Below are 17,293 nucleotides of genomic sequence, written 5' to 3'. Positions count from 1 at the left end.
AGCTAAATATTGAACCTTTATTGACTAGAAGTCTAAAACTACTACACAGACATAGTGAGCCGCATAGTGTGAACATGGCAGACTCGCACTGCACAGCAGTCTAATGGACTTATAATTATTTACAATTCGTGAGATTCAGTGTCACTTATGTGAGATACGAGAAATGTTGAAAATCTCACCAGACTTGACAGGTATGGAGTACAGAGAGGAAGAGCCAGCTCTACTCTGCTCTGTGGATGGGTCTAGTTGTTGCGTGAGGTGGTCCCATAAATCATAATGTAGTGAGAGGTCTGATGCCCTATCAACCAAAGTTACAAAGTGCCATACCTGGCGTCCTCAAAATTATTTTGAAGCTATTATTTTAAGGTAAAATTGTTACATTATGTTGCTTTAACTAGTAATGATAGTTGTTTTATTACATAACCTCAAAGTCGCCAACTGACAGAAAACATGTGCACAACATGTTCAAATGTGCATAAGCGAGACATGAAGTTGGCGTGGAGGAATGCACAATCTCACGTTCATCTCACAGTCGACAATCCAGTGACGTCACGTCAGGGCCCGAGCGAGTTGTCCGGGTCGGACAAGGAAGTGTTTTGCACCATGTAAGTGAATGGAAGTCTAGCTATCAGCAACCTAAGTTTATAGAAGCAGACAAAAGCTTTGTTGTTTGCATAACTTGGTATTCATAGATGTGCCAGTAGTGTCCCGTTTAAGGTATGTTCACTTTAACATAAAATTAACTATCTATGCTAGCTATGTTTACCTATGCAATCTAAGCTCCATGTGTAACCGACTTTAAACCAACTAGCTAGTTGGCTAACATCGCCAATATTCCTATCCGGGTACCGTTGTTTGATGCTAATTTAGCTAGCTAGAGACGACCATTTTCAGATCTAGTGGTATTGGTGGGGCAGAGTTATTTACTCGCGGTCATACTCCACGTAGGAAAGAGTAGATTGCATACCAGCATCTAAACAGTATGTATTATTGATATGGTTACTTATCAACATAGCACTTTAGCTAGCAAACTAACATCTGGCAGAAAGTTGACGTAGCAAACATTAGGCTACTTCTTGTTATTATCACTGTAACATGTAGCAGTTCGTTGTCCATATCTTAAAATGAAACAGATAACATTAGTGTTACTCAGAAATATCTAAGTGCTGATTGAGTTCACTATGCATGTCTCGTAAACCTCAGTTTACTTTAAAAGTTTAGTTTAGTCATGTCGGTTAGATATGATGTACCAGTTAAAGTGCACGTTGTGCCTAAAATGTTATGTTTATTTTTGTATGTGTATATTTTAAGTTTGCCACAATACTGAACATAGAATAGTACATAAAGACTATGTTCTTCCATGCATGCCAGAGAACTTAGACAGGCCGCGAAGCCCTATCACCAGCCTTTGGGGGATGTGTGTTGAAACATGCCTGTTTCTTCTTTTGATGTCTTGTAGCCCAAAATCTAAGGTGAACCCTCTGGATTAGCTTAATGAGATAGGAGAGATACATTGAGATGAGATGGAATGGGCAAGACATGACTCAGGACATTGTCTGTGGCACTGTGTTTAGCACAGTTATTACTACATACTAATAACAACAGGTCTTATATGGTCATGAAAAACCTGGGAGAAAAGTAATGGAATTTGAAAAGCATTTTTTTTTGGCCTTTGTTGTGCACATTGGACTTGTACAGTGGTGAACAAAAGTCAACAACATCTTAACCATTTAACCGTTTCTGCACCAGGCACCCCAGTTCAGCAGAAATGTCTGTTTACAGGACTATGCTTGGTTTACTATGCACAGTAGTCCTATAGAATGCAGACTTGGAAACCATCAGCTCCATTCTAAGATATTATCTGGCAGGGATGACATTATTTGGCCTGTTCCTAAAATATATTTCCGTCTGCCTGACGACACAACTTCTTACATTTTCCCTGAACTCCTTCCTGCAGCCTCCAAGTCTTCCAGAACCTCATAATTTGGATAACAAATATGGAAATGGTCTGTCCCTGTTTTAGATACCCAAACTCTTTAATCACACAATATGTGTCCAAATTAAACTTCTCCTTTTCCCCCTTGGGAATATCTGCAGCTGCCTACAGTTTTAGAACGGAATTAAATTCAGAATAGGGGAGACTGAAATCACAATGTGCCCTGAATTTAAGGTGCAAAAATGACAAACTGTACGTCCAAATGTGGCCTGTTAGTGGTGCTAGTAAGACACCGGAGTCTGTGAGACTGGTTTGGATGGAGGATTTGTGTGTCAAAGCCCTCCCCCACCATCACTCTTTTCTGCCACTGGGAAGATGCTGAGTGGGTGGGATCTATAGCCTTTTTGTCTTGCTAGGCTGCCAATCACAACTGCTAGTTCGTGTAATGCCCTCCTCCTTCCACCGTGTCGGGGGTGTGGTGCTTTGTGAGGCAGAGAGGAAGAGGTAATCGGAACGCTGCTCTCAAAAGACTGCATGAGCTGGGCTATAAAACGAGGAGGAAACGGAGGAGTGAGGAGATAGAGGGAGGCACCACCCTAATTCTGAAGGCACAGTGGAAGAATACAGTTGCTTATAGGTCAGAGAAGGAGACATGTTCCCTGGTACTGAAGCCCGCAACCCACATGTGAGTCAGCTGCCTTTTCTGTCTTTTTCTTCTCTCCTTTCTACCTTAGTGCCTATCAGCCTCTCCCTGCCCCCATCCTAATGACTAGTGCCGTGCTCCAGTCTTGTGATGCTGCGTCTTAGGTGAGCTATGGCTGTGCTGCTTTAATGGGGATTGTAAAGAGGCTGTTAGCGCTAGAATGTTAGCGTGTGGCCTTAAACAGGATGCTGAAGGAATGTGTGTAGTTCATACTGTGGCTTGGTCCTGCAATAATGTTCCAAAATCTAATTTGTCAGATGAGTAATTGTCAGTGTACTAATGTATTCAGTTGCTGTTGTGGCATCTAGTCTGTATGTAATGAATAACAGGTCTATGTTTGCACTGGCACGAAGGACCATTTCACACTGGATGTTCTTAAGTTAAGTAGATTGCAAGGAAATATCTGAACATTACAGTGCCTGAACAGCGTTTGTGGTGCTATCAGGCTCTCTGAAGGCTCTGCCAGAAGAGTTTAGGAACTTAAAATCAAAATGTAATTAATATCTGACGGCTGAAAGAAAAGGTAAAACAACTAAAATGTAAAAATGTTGGCGAAATATAGATTTCTTGATTCAAAGGTTTGCATTAAGTAGGCTATTTCATGTAATTCTTTTCTGTCCAACTTAAAGCATTAGAAAGTCACAACGAATCAAACCTTTTCCATTTTCCCCTTTCTTCACATAATATCAACTGTAGATTGTGAATTTGTTTGTTCAGATTTGAAGAGCAGTATACCTATTGTTGTCCAGTCCAAATCTATCCATACTTGAGCTGAATTATTAACCTCATGACAACAGTTAGCTCTGTGAGCTCCAGCCAGCAGGAGGTTGCTTTCAGCTGATAATACAACCCTTTATTATATTATTTAGAAGAGTTTCAAGGTTCAGTGGACAGTTCTAGGTTTTGTGCGGAGCTGGTCATTCTTTTTGAAAATAGTCTCAGTTTGTCATGGAATCATTGTGCTTTTTACACTGTGTTAGAGACCCAAATGTGACGTGTGTATGAAACTGCTCTGGCCCATGTGCATGGTGTCAGTCCAACTTGCCTGTGGCGTGGCACAGAATCATGTGCTTTTAAACCCCCCACAGCTAAAGGGGTCTGTGTTCTTTAGATGGCTGTGGTGACCCTCAATAAAGACATCAGTCAGCTAAGTATGATAGTGGCAGAAAATAGTAGTAAGAAGCTTTTAACAGGCAATGAGAATGATCATGGGACTCAGAAATTTAAATTTTTCTCCACCCCCAAACCAGCCTCATCTTTACTCACTTCTGCAGGGAAGGTACTGAGAACTGGAAACTATAATTAGCATCACAGTACTTTGGCCAACAATTGCTGGTTAGGATTCAGTTCAAAGGTTTAGTGCAATGTAGATGGTAGCAGTACTAATGTCTTTATCTTTGCTACATCTATGTTACTTTGATAAGTGGAGTCCTTCACTGTAACAGAACAATGATTATGACCTTTTACTGACATGATATTATTGCTGAGGTCTTCTAGAATATAATCAGATATCCCATTTGAGCATCAATGTTTTTAGTTAAGGGAAATGTACAAAAACATCAAGGCATGTCAGACAACTTAGAAGTCTAAAAGGCATTGGACTGTAGAGTGTTAACTATTCATGAAAAAATGGAAAATAAAATTGAAATTCTTTGCTGGTTGTAGCCGTGAATGCAATCTGAAGCTCCTCTAATAACATGCTTATGCCAAGGGTGTTGGCAGGCAAACCAATGCAGTGGGCATGAGTGCATAATGGAGATGGTCTGTTGTTGGGTTTAATGAGGTTGTCAGAACCATAAAGGATAGCTGAAAAGTAATTTTGTATAGCTTAAAACTACAGTGAACATGTCTTATCACCTGTTTGTTTTTAGTTGAAAGCCGACTGCGGACATTCAAGTTCCTGTACCTGCTCTGTTTGACCTATGTCAACATATGCACTTGCTCTCTCCAAAATCCCTATAAAAGGCTGTAAAAGGGACTATGGAGCTCTGTGCTCAATCAATGATTATCAGGGCCTTGGGAAGGCACTGGGGGAAGAGATAGGAGATAGGAGGAATGACCACTCCAGTGACTCTAGTGAGTTATAGAGACAGAAGGAACTTTCATTTTTCAGAGATCATTTGACAAAAGATTTGTTCACTGGAATCAGGATTAATAGATTACCACAAACTGCTTTCCAGTTGATTGATATATTTTCCCTTTTTCTTGTGAACATTATTGATTATTAAAGAATAATTTGTTACCTGACTTTAATATAATTCCAAAAGTATTACACTCCACAATTAATTGAAAACGTGTAAGCGACCTGTTGTTAAGTTCAACAGGAGACGTTTGATTGTAGTCTAGTGTTTACACAATTGAGTCAAGGACATTTTACATTTTGTCAACGGTGTTGTACCTGAACACTGTAAGTATACTCGCAATACCAAGTGACTTAGTTATGTTTACTCCTTGAAGTATTTTGTTCTTTGTTTTCTTGCCTCAGCGCCTCACTGAGAGGAGCACTCATGTAAGTATGTTCCACAACCTGGTAACCTTGGTAACCCTCTCGCATGGTGATCTTAGGCTTGCATAGATACCTGCAGTGTATCTCATGCCAGGACACTGTGCACTGTGAGTGCTGAGCTGCATCCTGTTTCAGCGCATTGTGCAACCAGCAGCCCTGCTGATGTCCTGAGACCTCTGTTATATGTGGTCTCACTTCACTTTGCTTAGAACTCCACTGTGGGTATGATGGAAGAATGTTAGAATGCTATAATATTCTACTCTGATGTCTATCATGTAATTCCTCTTATCAGAAAAAAGGTTTTGGTAGAGAGACCAGGTGTAACAGATGTCACTGGAATGTCCCTTTATCTGGTTGACCCATGCTGTGCTGCAGGTCCACCTGTCAATATAGTGAGACTGGTTCACCTAGACCTGGTCCTGTGGATCCCACGCTGTTTGTTATTCTCTTTTCTTGAAGGATTATCTGACTTGTCAACAAGTGCCAACTACAAAACATCCACACCCAGACCACACAAATAATTTGGCCTGGATTGCATTCTTTACTTATTGCCAGTCCTTGAACTTGTTTCATGGGAACCTGTGTTGGGATGAGGCCAAACACAAAGTAGTTTACTTGGGTCAACCAAATGATATTCATACTGTTGTGTTTTTACCGTTTTTGGTAGGAGCTGTATTACCTAAACATCCAAAGAGCAAGAGAAAGACTGGAGAAGATGGAAAATAATGGCAAAAGGAAGCTGAGGGTGTGCGTGGCCACTTGTAACCGTGCTGATTACTCCAAGCTGGCACCCATTATGTTTGGCATGAAAGCCAACCCAATCGATTTTGCGCTGGAGGTGGTGGTGCTGGGATCTCACCTTATTGATGATTATGGGTAAGTTAACGTTGGTCGAGGTGTAGGCTACTACTGTTTGTTTATCTTTGTAGTAGTTGTTCGAAAATATGTGTCTTTAAATTTCTCTACGTGCTAAAGAAGTTGTAAAGAAATAAATTCATGAAATTCCAGGAAATGTCGGCAAAGACTATTTTAAAATGCTTCCCGAAATTCCCTGTTCCACACAGAAACACATTCCGTATGATCGAACAGGATGAGTTTGACATTGGCTCTAAGTTGCATACGATTGTGCGCGGGGAGGATGAGGCGGCCATGGTGGAGTCCGTTGGTCTTGCGCTTGTCAAGCTCCCCGACGTCCTCCAGAGGCTCAACCCTGATGTCTTGATCGTCCACGGTGACCGGTTTGATGCTTTGGCCCTGGCTACGGCAGCAGCCCTTATGAACATTCGCATCTTGCATCTGGAGGGAGGAGAGGTGAGGATTTCAGGAGAGAGAAAGGGTTTAAGCGCAGCATTTGAGATGTCTAAGAAAATCATATCCCAAGACTCATTACTCACTGTTAGTTAGAAAATGTAGTGGGCTGGACAGTTTTGCTAGCTAGGTAGGCTAGCTGACAGGTTTCTAAATGCACCAGAATAGTCTGCAGAAAGGACCCCATTATGCAATCAGACAAGTGGCAAGTGCAACTCATGCCAGCCAGTGCAGGTGTCATGGTGGTAAGTTTGAAGTTTAGCAACAAAAGAACAAATACGGCATAGACTAGCTTAAAACTGTTGCATCACATCCTTCACTTATTCCACCTCTTCTAATAATGGTCTTTCTCATGCACTGAACACGCTCTCTCCAACAGCTGTACATTGGTGTCACTGCCTTTCAAAGAAGTCAATTCATTCATATAGTTGTGTCCTAAATAGTGTTCAGTTAAATTTGTGTCATTTGTAAGACCTTTTGCACTTTATTATCTTAGAAGTCTACTATGATCTGCCTGGTGGTTCCCAGAGACAGCTTGTCAGTGCTGATCTGTGGGATTTTGATTGACAGGCATAAAGGGATCTCTGTGATGTAATGCATGGCGTCTGCTTCCCCATGCAGCCTCCATAGCCCGGTTTCAGAGACATTCAAAACACCGCTGTAACGTTACTGTTCTCCTTTAGTTATGCTTCCATTAGCACAGTACAGTCACAACACAACTAGTTCCAAAAGTAGTATCAGCCATCTCTGGACTGAAGCAGGTGACATCGAGTTATTGGTATGGTAGTATATGCAGTTGCCCTTATGATCTGGGCTTTTGAATAATAAAATACTTTTTGTTTCCCAATTAATGTGTTTGTGGCGGTGAGAAGCATGTAACAATTTGGCGTGAGAAGCATGTAACAGGACCAGTAAAGCTGGCTGTCATGCAGTAGCCACATGTTACATGAAACACAGGTGTGGGGACTGTGGCTTATGTGGGGCCTGTGTACTGAAACTTCCTAAATGGGTTTCCTGTTGCTTGAGGAAATGTTCTATATTTGATTGAATTTCATACATAAAATTGTTATGCAGTAAGTTTAACCTACACCTTCTGTGTCCTCAGAACCTTTTGTGGTTGTCCTGATTTTTTTAAATCTTTTAAAAACTGAAATGTCATGATCATATCTTCCTGCGGGTCTAGGTGAGTGGCACTATAGATGATTCCATTCGGCATGCGATATCCAAGCTGGCCCACTACCATGCCTGCTGCACACGTGGTGCTGAGCGCCACCTCATCGCCATGTGTGAGGACCATTCCAGAATCCTCCTGGCTGGCTGCCCCTCTTACGACAAACTGCTGGCTGCTCACAAACGTGATGATTATGCAGATATTATCAAGGCTTGGCTGGGTATGTCCTGACAAACATGCTCATTTAAAAATGTTTTCAACAAAATTTGTGTCCGTGGGCCGTGTGTGTGTGTATATATATATATATGTGTGTATGTGTGTGTGTGTGTGTATGATGCTATATTTCTTGGAATTCACAATACAACACTTTTAATACTTCATGTATTTTGTGAATTACGCCATTTCATATTTTTACATTACATTATTTTTACATTAACAAAGTAGCTACAATGTATAGAACTTTAGAGACTTATGATCATCCATAATTACAATGAAATAAGTATAGCATAGAGGTCAAATATTTTGTCCAACTGACAGTGTACCAACACCACTCATTATTAAATGATTTACTGGTCTGCACATTTACATTGACCCTTGGATTCTCCATCATACAAACCTGTACACGTAGTCGAGACCTGGGTAGAAACATTAGGAATTATCAGACTTTATCAGAACTCCATGCTTACCCTGACTAATTGATCTATTGCTCAAGCACTGACGGATCTAAAACCTCACTGATCTTGGTCATGTTTTCTGAACAGGAGACGGTGTCAAAGAGCAAGATTACATCGTAGCGTTGCAGCATCCTGTAACAACCGACATTAAGAACTCCATTAAGATCTATGAGCTCATGCTGGATGCCCTCATCTTATTCAACAAGCGAACATTGATTCTCTTCCCCAATATTGATGCTGGTGAGGCTAAGAGATTGGTTGTATCCTCTATCTACTTTAATCTGGATCAGTCCTTTTTCTTCTTTAATTCAACACTCAGTAGTGCTTTCAGCAGTTAAATCATTTACATCCCAAGTGTTTAGTGTGTAGTGTGTTAGGTGAAAATTCACCCTAGTTACCTCAGGACTCAGGAACTGCATATAAGTATATTTATTAGACAAACAACAATTGCAATCGGGCTCACTCCCAGCACAAGGCTGAAAGTGAAGCAATTTCGCTGACAAACCACAAGGTTTATATACTTAGATTTATCTAATGCTGACGCCATAAGTGTTTAACATCATAGTCAAAATAAGGTTCTCGACCGAACTTCTTGTATTTTCTCAGGGTCGAGAAAACAATAAGTTGCGCCAGTTAATGAAAGTTACACATCTACACAGAAACACAGAAAAGCCATGTTCCTGCTTACATAAGTACATGATTCATTTGAGGTAATTAATAATACAAGGCACTTGATTATTATATTCTTTAGTCATTAACAGTGTTTGGAAATTATCTCCACCATAGTGTTTAGTCCCTTGACTACATTCATTTACTTTAAGTATTAAAGTGTAGTCGATCAGCAACAGCTGTGTTTAAGGAACAAAGAAGGTATATGTTACTCAAGTAATGATGGGGCAGATCTCTTTTCATCCAGGAATGCAATAGTCCATGATGTCAATTGGGCCTGTGTAGCTTTGAATTAAAGATCCTCTTCATGCTCCCGTACTCAGCAGCATGCAAACAAATGTACAGGTATCGTTTTTGCCATAATAACCACAGTGTAACTGAACCATTCTCTTTCCTCAGGCAGTAAGGAGATGGTGCGTTCGATGCGCAAGAAGGGTATTGAGCAGCACCCCAACTTCCAGGCCGTAAAGCACGTGCCCTTTGAGCAGTTCATTCAGTTGGTGTCCCATGCGGGGTGCATGATTGGCAACAGCAGCTGCGGTGTGCGTGAGGCAGGAGCCTTCGGCACACCCGTCATCAACCTGGGCACCAGGCAGACAGGCCGAGAGACAGGTGTGTGGATGTTCCAACAAGCACTGGAGTCTCTATCGCTTGAACCTAGGAGGAGATGGGGATGTGACCAGAGGATGCAGTTTACAGTGTGATTCACTAGTCAGTGCTCTGAACTTTAAGATTAGAGCTTTACTGCATATTTGTCTCTGGTATACAACACAATTATAACTTTTTCATGTTTGATGATTGTTGGATAGGTGAAAATGTTCTCCATGTCAGAGATGCAGACACTCAAAATAAAATCTACCATGCGCTGGAACTTCAGTTTGGGAAGCGATACCCCTGGTACGTACACAGCGATCCTCACTCACACACTTTCGTTTAATTCAAAAAATGTAGTAGCATGTTTGCTGGTATGTATTCAAAGCAGGATGCAGCAGCTAATCTCAATGTTTATTTCCCTCTCAGCTCCAAGATCTACGGTGATGGAAATGCTGTTCCGCGCATCCTCAAGTTTCTGCAGTCCATCAATCTGGATGAGCCACTGCAGAAGACCTTCTGCTTCCCAGCAGTAAAGGATTGCATTTCTCAGGATATTGACCACATTTTGGAGACCCAGAGCGCCCTCGCTGTGGACCTGGGAGGCACGAACCTGCGTGTAGCCATTGTCAGCATGAAGGTGAGACGCATGCATGTGTGTGACTGGCTGAAAAACTCTTTAAGGTCAAACTCTTTAAGGTCCAGCACCTCACATTTGACTCAATGCTGTAGGTACCCAGCTCTTTTAAAGACAACGCCTCAGGCCAAATTCAGTGTCAGGTACCACGACTTTGCAGTTGAATCTGTACTTACAAACTAATTTTATGCATGCATGGTGAAGAATCTGATATCGGATTAATTGTGATGTGGGCAAAAGCCTTGATTTAAGGATCAGGACATTGGAAATCCAAAATTTCCATACGCTCATATGAGACATAATTCTACGTTTTTTTCAGTTCTTATACATAGAGCTTGTTTATTTATTGAAAAGACCATGTGACTTTTCTTTGGGGTGGTGTTTCTCAAATCCAATTCCATTCATCCTTTGTAATTCCTGAACATGTGATTGCTCTTAAGTCTTGTTGCTTGCTTTAGTAGGATTTCTGACTGTTGTACCCTCTTGTACAATAGGGTAAAATAGTGAAGAAGTACACCCAATCAAACCCGAAGACCTACGAGGAGAGAATAGATCTCATCCTGAAGATGTGCAAGGAGGCCTTGATTGATGCTGTGCATCTGAACTGCAGAGTCCTTGGAGTCGGTTTGTAGCCCTTCACTCCCTTATATAGGCTATTTTCCCTATTCGACTATTATCCGCACCATATAAAACCATATAAAACACACTTGTGCATTAACCACAGTTTATTCAATGTAACATCGTCGTGTCAGGTAAAACTAAATGCCATGAAGTTGTGGTGCACTAGCCATTTAAAAGTTGTATGACATACATATTTCGTTGGGCCTCTCTGCACCACACACCAACAAATACCCGCATCCCCCTCACAGTGAAAACCATTTATTGAGCGTTTATTTGGTGTTGAAATGGACACTAAACGTGGAATATATGCTTTGGGTTTAACTCAATAAAATCAATAATGAACGATTAAACATCTTTCTCATACAATATAAGAAGTAAAAATATATGCTTACTATCCCCACTTATTGAGGCATGTTTTTACCATGGCTCAATATTGCAGCATATCTTTAAGTAATGTGAATATCTAATTCTTCAAATTTGCACGTGTCAGATGGTTGTTGTACTGCGGCTTGGTTAGTGGCCTTGTCTGCTTTGTGTTTTCCCAATGAAACCGGGTCTTTTGCATGTGTGTGCGCAATCAGTGCAATTTGTTCTGCTGCCTGTGCGGAATAGTGTGGAAGTAGTGGCTATGTGTTCAAGGTTTATTTGCTTGAACCATCAACAAACAATAGTTAAATCAGCTTTTGGAAAAAGCCTATCTTGTCAAGTCAGTTGAATCTGTAGATCAGCTCTTTTATCTGTCCTCTGCCGTAAGTAAAAGTGTAGCTGGGTTAAATATCACGCAGTGATATGAGGCTGCGATAACAAAACAGTCATGCAAGATAGCTGTTTGGTTGGTGGCATTTTAAGCATGTGTGTGAGTGGGCTGTGTAGTACAATAGGAGCAGAGGCCTGCACCGCCAAGGCGGCAGCCGCTACTGCTTGTAAACATTCAGACATTGCTTGGGCTACTGGATCTAGCCGTGTGGAATAGTATGCCACTGGTCTCAACTTTAAGTCCCCACTCCTGGATTAACACAGATGTCATATAACCTTTTTTACAGTCTACAGCTTGTACGAATGTCTTGTCTAGTCATGGATGTGCACTTTTTCACATTATCACATCTTTATTAACAGGTGTAATAGGCCAGTGAGGTTATAGAATGCCAGATTTGGGCTGTCCATAAGCAGTATCAGTAAATCCAGTTTCTCATTAAATGTTTGCCTCATATGAGTCAGTGAATTAATTGAGTCTCTCCACATGGGTGCGCTCCTCTGCCCTTCTGTTCTCTATCAGGTGTGTCAACGGGAGGCCGAGTCAACCCCCAAGACGGTGTGGTGCTCCACTCCACAAAGCTGATTCAGGAGTGGAGCTCAGTGGATATCAGGACCCCCATTTCCAATGCTCTGCACCTGCCTGTGTGGGTGGATAACGATGGGAACTGCGCCGCCTTGGCTGAGCGCAAGTTTGGCCACGGAAAAGGCGTGGAGAACTTTGTTACCATTATCACAGGAACAGGTATGATCTCACAGCCGATATAACTGCCAAATCATTTTGGTTGTTGTTGTTGTTAGTACTACTGCTACTCACACTCCCCAAGCTACAGTTACTGAACAGCGAAATTGTGAGTGACTGAAAAATAAAGAAACACACAGAGAGCGGTGACTTTTTGATGTGGTCGTTGACAGTGACGTGCGGTGAAGTCAGTACGAGGGTAGGCACTGAGTTATGAAAGCCAGATTACCTTATTTATGCTAATAGGCTACGTCACAACAGTAGGTAGCCTACAAGTGCGGCACACAGGCACGGTCGATCGATATATTAAAAAAAAATACAATCACGATAACATATCGTGTGGCCTACTACTCTCAGTCTCGCACACGCACGCACACACCAGTTAATGTCCATCATCAGAATGCAACCATCTTTATCCGCACAGCGGCCAATTATGTATGTCAGTCAGCAGCAATGAGAACACACACTGCTCAATTGAATATGAAAGCAAATGGCTTGCAGTCGGCATTAATTCAACCCCACACTTATCATTTCAAAATTAAGCTCAAAATAGTTTCTAACTCACCTGACTAGCATAGCCACAATGCCAATCTTTTTTGTCATACCAGTCCGTTTGAAACGACAATTTTTGGTCCCTTTTTCTGCAGAAGTTCATTTAGTGTTGGAATAGGCCTCCCTCTTGCTAGTTACTCCTATTTTCTATTAAAGTCGAGTTTAGAGAAATGTCTAAGTTCCACAATATCGGTAGATACCGCTGTTGTCATTTTTACTTTGATTTTCGCGGGGATTACGCTTAGCTTGTGTAATGACGTCAGCTGCGCAAATGTCCAGTAATATCTCGATTTTAATTGGTCCATGTTTGATAGGTAACGTAGATGATTACTGGCATAACATATTTACGCGCAAAGGCACAGTAGAGTTGTGCCTTTCGACGTACATATTAAAGAATACAGAATCGAAGTGCGCATGCGCGACATGACTTTTCCGTTGCCATTCACAATGAATGGACAGTAAAGGCACTGCTTATTCTACCGTTTTTTTGTATTTGTTTATGCGTAACTGATACAATTGTCATCGTAACGTCTAAACAATTGGAATAACGTATGTATTGCATATATAAATCACAAGAATACTCGGTACAAATACAAATACAAGTTTATTAAATAAAATGATTTAATAAACATTTTTACGTTTGAATTTTGTCAGGGTAGGCAGTGCCTACCTTGCCTACCCTGACTGCATGTCACTGGTCGTTGAAATGATGTATCATAATATAGCAGATGCTTTTTTTTATCATGAATCACTTTAATAGGCTAAAATAAAATGTCCAAAACACTATCTGAGCGGAATTACTCAACACTTTGAGGTCCATTCACAAAGCCAAAAAATGTTCTTCTTGCACTGTTAAACAGTTGTAAACACTATGTGTGTTTGTGTTCAAATGAACAGGTATAGGTGGAGGGATTGTCCAGCACAACGAGTTGATCCATGGTAGCACATTCTGTGCAGCAGAGCTCGGTCACATCATGGTGTCTCTGGACGGACCAGAGTGTATGTGCGGCAGCCGTGGCTGCATTGAGGCGTACGCTTCGGGAATTGCCCTGCAAAGAGAGGCCAAGAGACTGAACGATGGTGAGAATCAAGCACAAGCACTTTCATTCATTCATTCTTTCTCTCACTCGCTGACTCGCACGCATCCAGATGAAAACACACGTGTTCATACAATAACAATTGCAATCGGGCTCACTCCCAGCACAAGGCTGAAAGTGAAGCAATATTAAACACATCGCCCAAGGTTTATATAGACAGAAGTTTAGCGTTCAGCAGGGATAACCACGTAGTGGAACTCTGACGTCCGAGGCTCTCTGTCTTGCAAGGATGGCAGTTTTGCACAAGGTCGGAAGAAGCTTATCACCTCTGGTCTAAACATGGTCTTGTACAAATGCAACTAAGTGGCACTTAATAATCTAAGTTACACACATGCAGAAACACAGAAAAACCATGTTCCTGCTTACATAAGTACATTATTCATATAAGGGAATTAAAAATACAAGGCACTCCATTATTATATTTTTAAGTCATTAACAGTGTTTGGAAATGATCTCCATCACGTGTTCTAAATGAGCAGTCCTACCTCCAGTGCTGAAACTCATGATTGTGTCGGCATGTGTGTGCAGAGGACCAGCTGTTTACAGAAGGAATGGCTGTAAAGAAAGAAGAAACCATCAGTGCCGTTCACCTGATCAATGCAGCTCGTTTTGGCAACCCTAAAGCTGATGCTGTGCTGAGAACAGGTATGTCTCATTCAGTGTCATGCTTGAGATCACACTAGTTGTGTGTACCTGTACACATCATTCAGCCACATGTAATTCTAATAACCTGTCTTTACTGTTCTTAGCTGGCACAGCACTGGGTGTTGGTATCGTAAATATTCTCCACATGGTGAATCCGGCCATGGTGATTCTATCTGGTGTTCTGGCCTCCTTCTATGAAAACCCTGTGCGACAGATCATCAACCAGCGTGCTCTCAGCTCTGCGCGGGACATCCAGGTCCTGAGCTCTGAGCTGGAGGAGCCTGCCCTGCTGGGTGCTGCCAGCATGGTGTTGGACTACGCCACGCGCAGAACTTACTGAGCATCTCACCTGGAGAGGTCATTCTACGGCATCCTCGCCCTTAACTTCAGACCTCCGCTGGACCCCAAGCCTGAAATGGCTTAATGATTTTGTGTTTTTTGACTGAGAGCAAAATGCCCTTACCCTGCCTACTACCTAAACATATGCAAACTTATTTCAAGTCCTTCTGCATTCCATTTTAGATGGATAGGATTTTGGATGGATGGATTTGAACCTTTGTTCTTCACCTGAAACCTTATTTGTTTTTATTTTACACAGTGCACCAAATATATGCTGCCAATTGTTTAATAGTGGAAGGCTCCGCCTCTCCGATCAGAGCGCTACTAATCACACATAGTTGATTGAAGTCCATGAACATGTCATCTGCTGTGATTCATTTATTTGTACGATTTATACGACTTGAAGGACTGATGGTTGAATTTGGGATCAAACACTAGTCATCCCTGACAGGTGTGACATGAGAGTGAGAGGTTTGACACGTGTATGAATTGTGCTGTTATTGTTTGTGTCGTGAACTGAATTAGCATGCCCACAACACAAAGACATTTTTAACAATCCTGAAGACGACCATAACTGTTGGTAGAACTTGAGAACAGCATCGCCAGCTAAAGTGCACCTCAGCAGTGACACAGACCGAGGTATATCTTGATAAGCTTAATTTACATTTAGTCATTTAGCAGACGCTTGTGTCCAAAGCGATGTAGAAGGGAAAGAACAGTCAAGCTACGAGCATTAGAACCCTGGTGTAACAATAAATACTACTTTAATTATTATTTAATAAGCGCTCCTTCTGTTGCCTAACTCATTTGATTTAGACCTGATTTATGAAATAAGGACCATGGAGTAGGTACTATGTACATTCAGAGTTCAGTGTATGTATGAACCAGTCTGCGGTAAATATGGTGGGGATGTCACCATTTTGTATGGTCACCAATACAGCTAAAATGCTCAATTGAGACAGGTAAAATACCAAGGATTGCAGGCACAGCAAACTCTTCAAACCACCTCAGAATCTCTTGAGACACCTTGTACCAGCTGTGCAATTAAATGGAGAAATTATAATATATAATTATATTTTATTTGTAAAATACATATCATGCATTATATAATATATGTCATTCTTAATAAAGACTTAACTATAGAATAGCTATGACGCACTATTGCAATGGGCAACAATATCCCAGTAACAGCTACATGTCACTGTAATGCCTTGTGACATTCTTGTGTGAATACTGGATTTTAGTGTTCTTGTTATTTTACAGTTTATGACTGATTCTATATCACTGGTGTAAATGGGGTTGAAGCACCATACCTTGTCTGAATGTCAAATATGTCATAATGTTCACATTCACCTTCAGTTGCACCTTCAGTGCATTTATGACGGACTCAGTGGTCAAATGTAAGTCTGTCACATATTTACATATTGTGCTTCATTTTGTCATTATTGTTTACAGCCCACATAACCACCACATTCGTTATAATCACACATGTGCAACTGTGGGGAATTTGAGAGTATTTAGATACTCATGTATGTATGTGTGTGTGCATGTATGTATAGCACATAGTGGATTTAAAATTTGACAGGTGCCTGATAATTCATGATTTAATTATAGAGATCAGCCAATAGAATATCCCATATTTATAGAAATGTATTTTGCATTGTACAAAATATACTTGCCTCCATGCCATTTTATCAGTTACGGTTTTCTTTTTTTTTTTAATCTGATGTATTCTGTAACAATTCTGGAGCAATATTCTCAAACTAATTTGTTATTTTACAAATGTGTTATTCCAGCAAAATCATTACATGTTTGAGTAGAACCCACTTTATTCAAACACTATGAAAATTTTAATGACAGAAATGTATGATATTTTAGTTTTCAGGTTTGATAAATTGAACCATGACAAAACCTGTATTGGTCTGAGTTGATGTTAATCCTGTAGATAATTTAAGATGGTTTTGTTCATGGGGCCACAAAGAATCTTTGAAAATAACTTAATGTATGCTGTTACTTTTATAACTAAGTCAGGGCCCAATGCTTGGTCCATCTTATTCACTGGCTATTTTTTTTTTTTACCAAGATCAGAACATACCAGAGTATGTTTAGAGTGCCATTAGGTTAAAAGGACACCTATTTCTGAAGTGACATAACAGTATTATCTATCAGTATTTCTAAAACATTCTAGTAGTATTGGATGCATTTTTAGCTTAAAGGTTCAGGTAAACATTTAAAACCAGAGAAGCCTACTCATTTTTATCGTGTTTAGAATTGTTTGTGTGACTGAAAAATAATAAGGCAATGGGCTTTTCATAAGACGTTTAGCAGAGCAACGTGAACTTACAGACT

General features: G+C 40.8%; 1 protein-coding gene across 1 annotated transcript; it reads left to right on the top strand.

Moving 5' to 3' along the window:
* The first annotated feature begins 582 nt into the window (after positions 1-582).
* On the top strand, positions 583-16,693 carry gne (glucosamine (UDP-N-acetyl)-2-epimerase/N-acetylmannosamine kinase). Its single transcript, XM_080836785.1, has 13 exons — positions 583-605; positions 5,813-6,021; positions 6,210-6,456; positions 7,637-7,844; positions 8,386-8,538; positions 9,367-9,579; positions 9,777-9,864; positions 9,988-10,198; positions 10,690-10,819; positions 12,093-12,314; positions 13,761-13,943; positions 14,489-14,605; positions 14,710-16,693. The coding sequence occupies exons 2-13, from the start codon at positions 5,861-5,863 to the stop codon at positions 14,943-14,945; spliced, it is 2,169 nt and encodes a 722-aa protein (XP_080692911.1). The 5' UTR covers positions 583-605; positions 5,813-5,860; the 3' UTR covers positions 14,946-16,693.
* Positions 16,694-17,293: the final 600 nt, after the last annotated feature.

Source organism: Sprattus sprattus, assembly GCF_963457725.1.
Source record: "Sprattus sprattus genome assembly, chromosome: 4".
NCBI classification, from domain to species: Eukaryota; Metazoa; Chordata; class Actinopteri; order Clupeiformes; family Clupeidae; genus Sprattus; species Sprattus sprattus.
The sequence above is the reverse complement of the archived record's forward strand: the minus strand, read 5'-3'. Positions and strand labels throughout refer to the sequence as shown.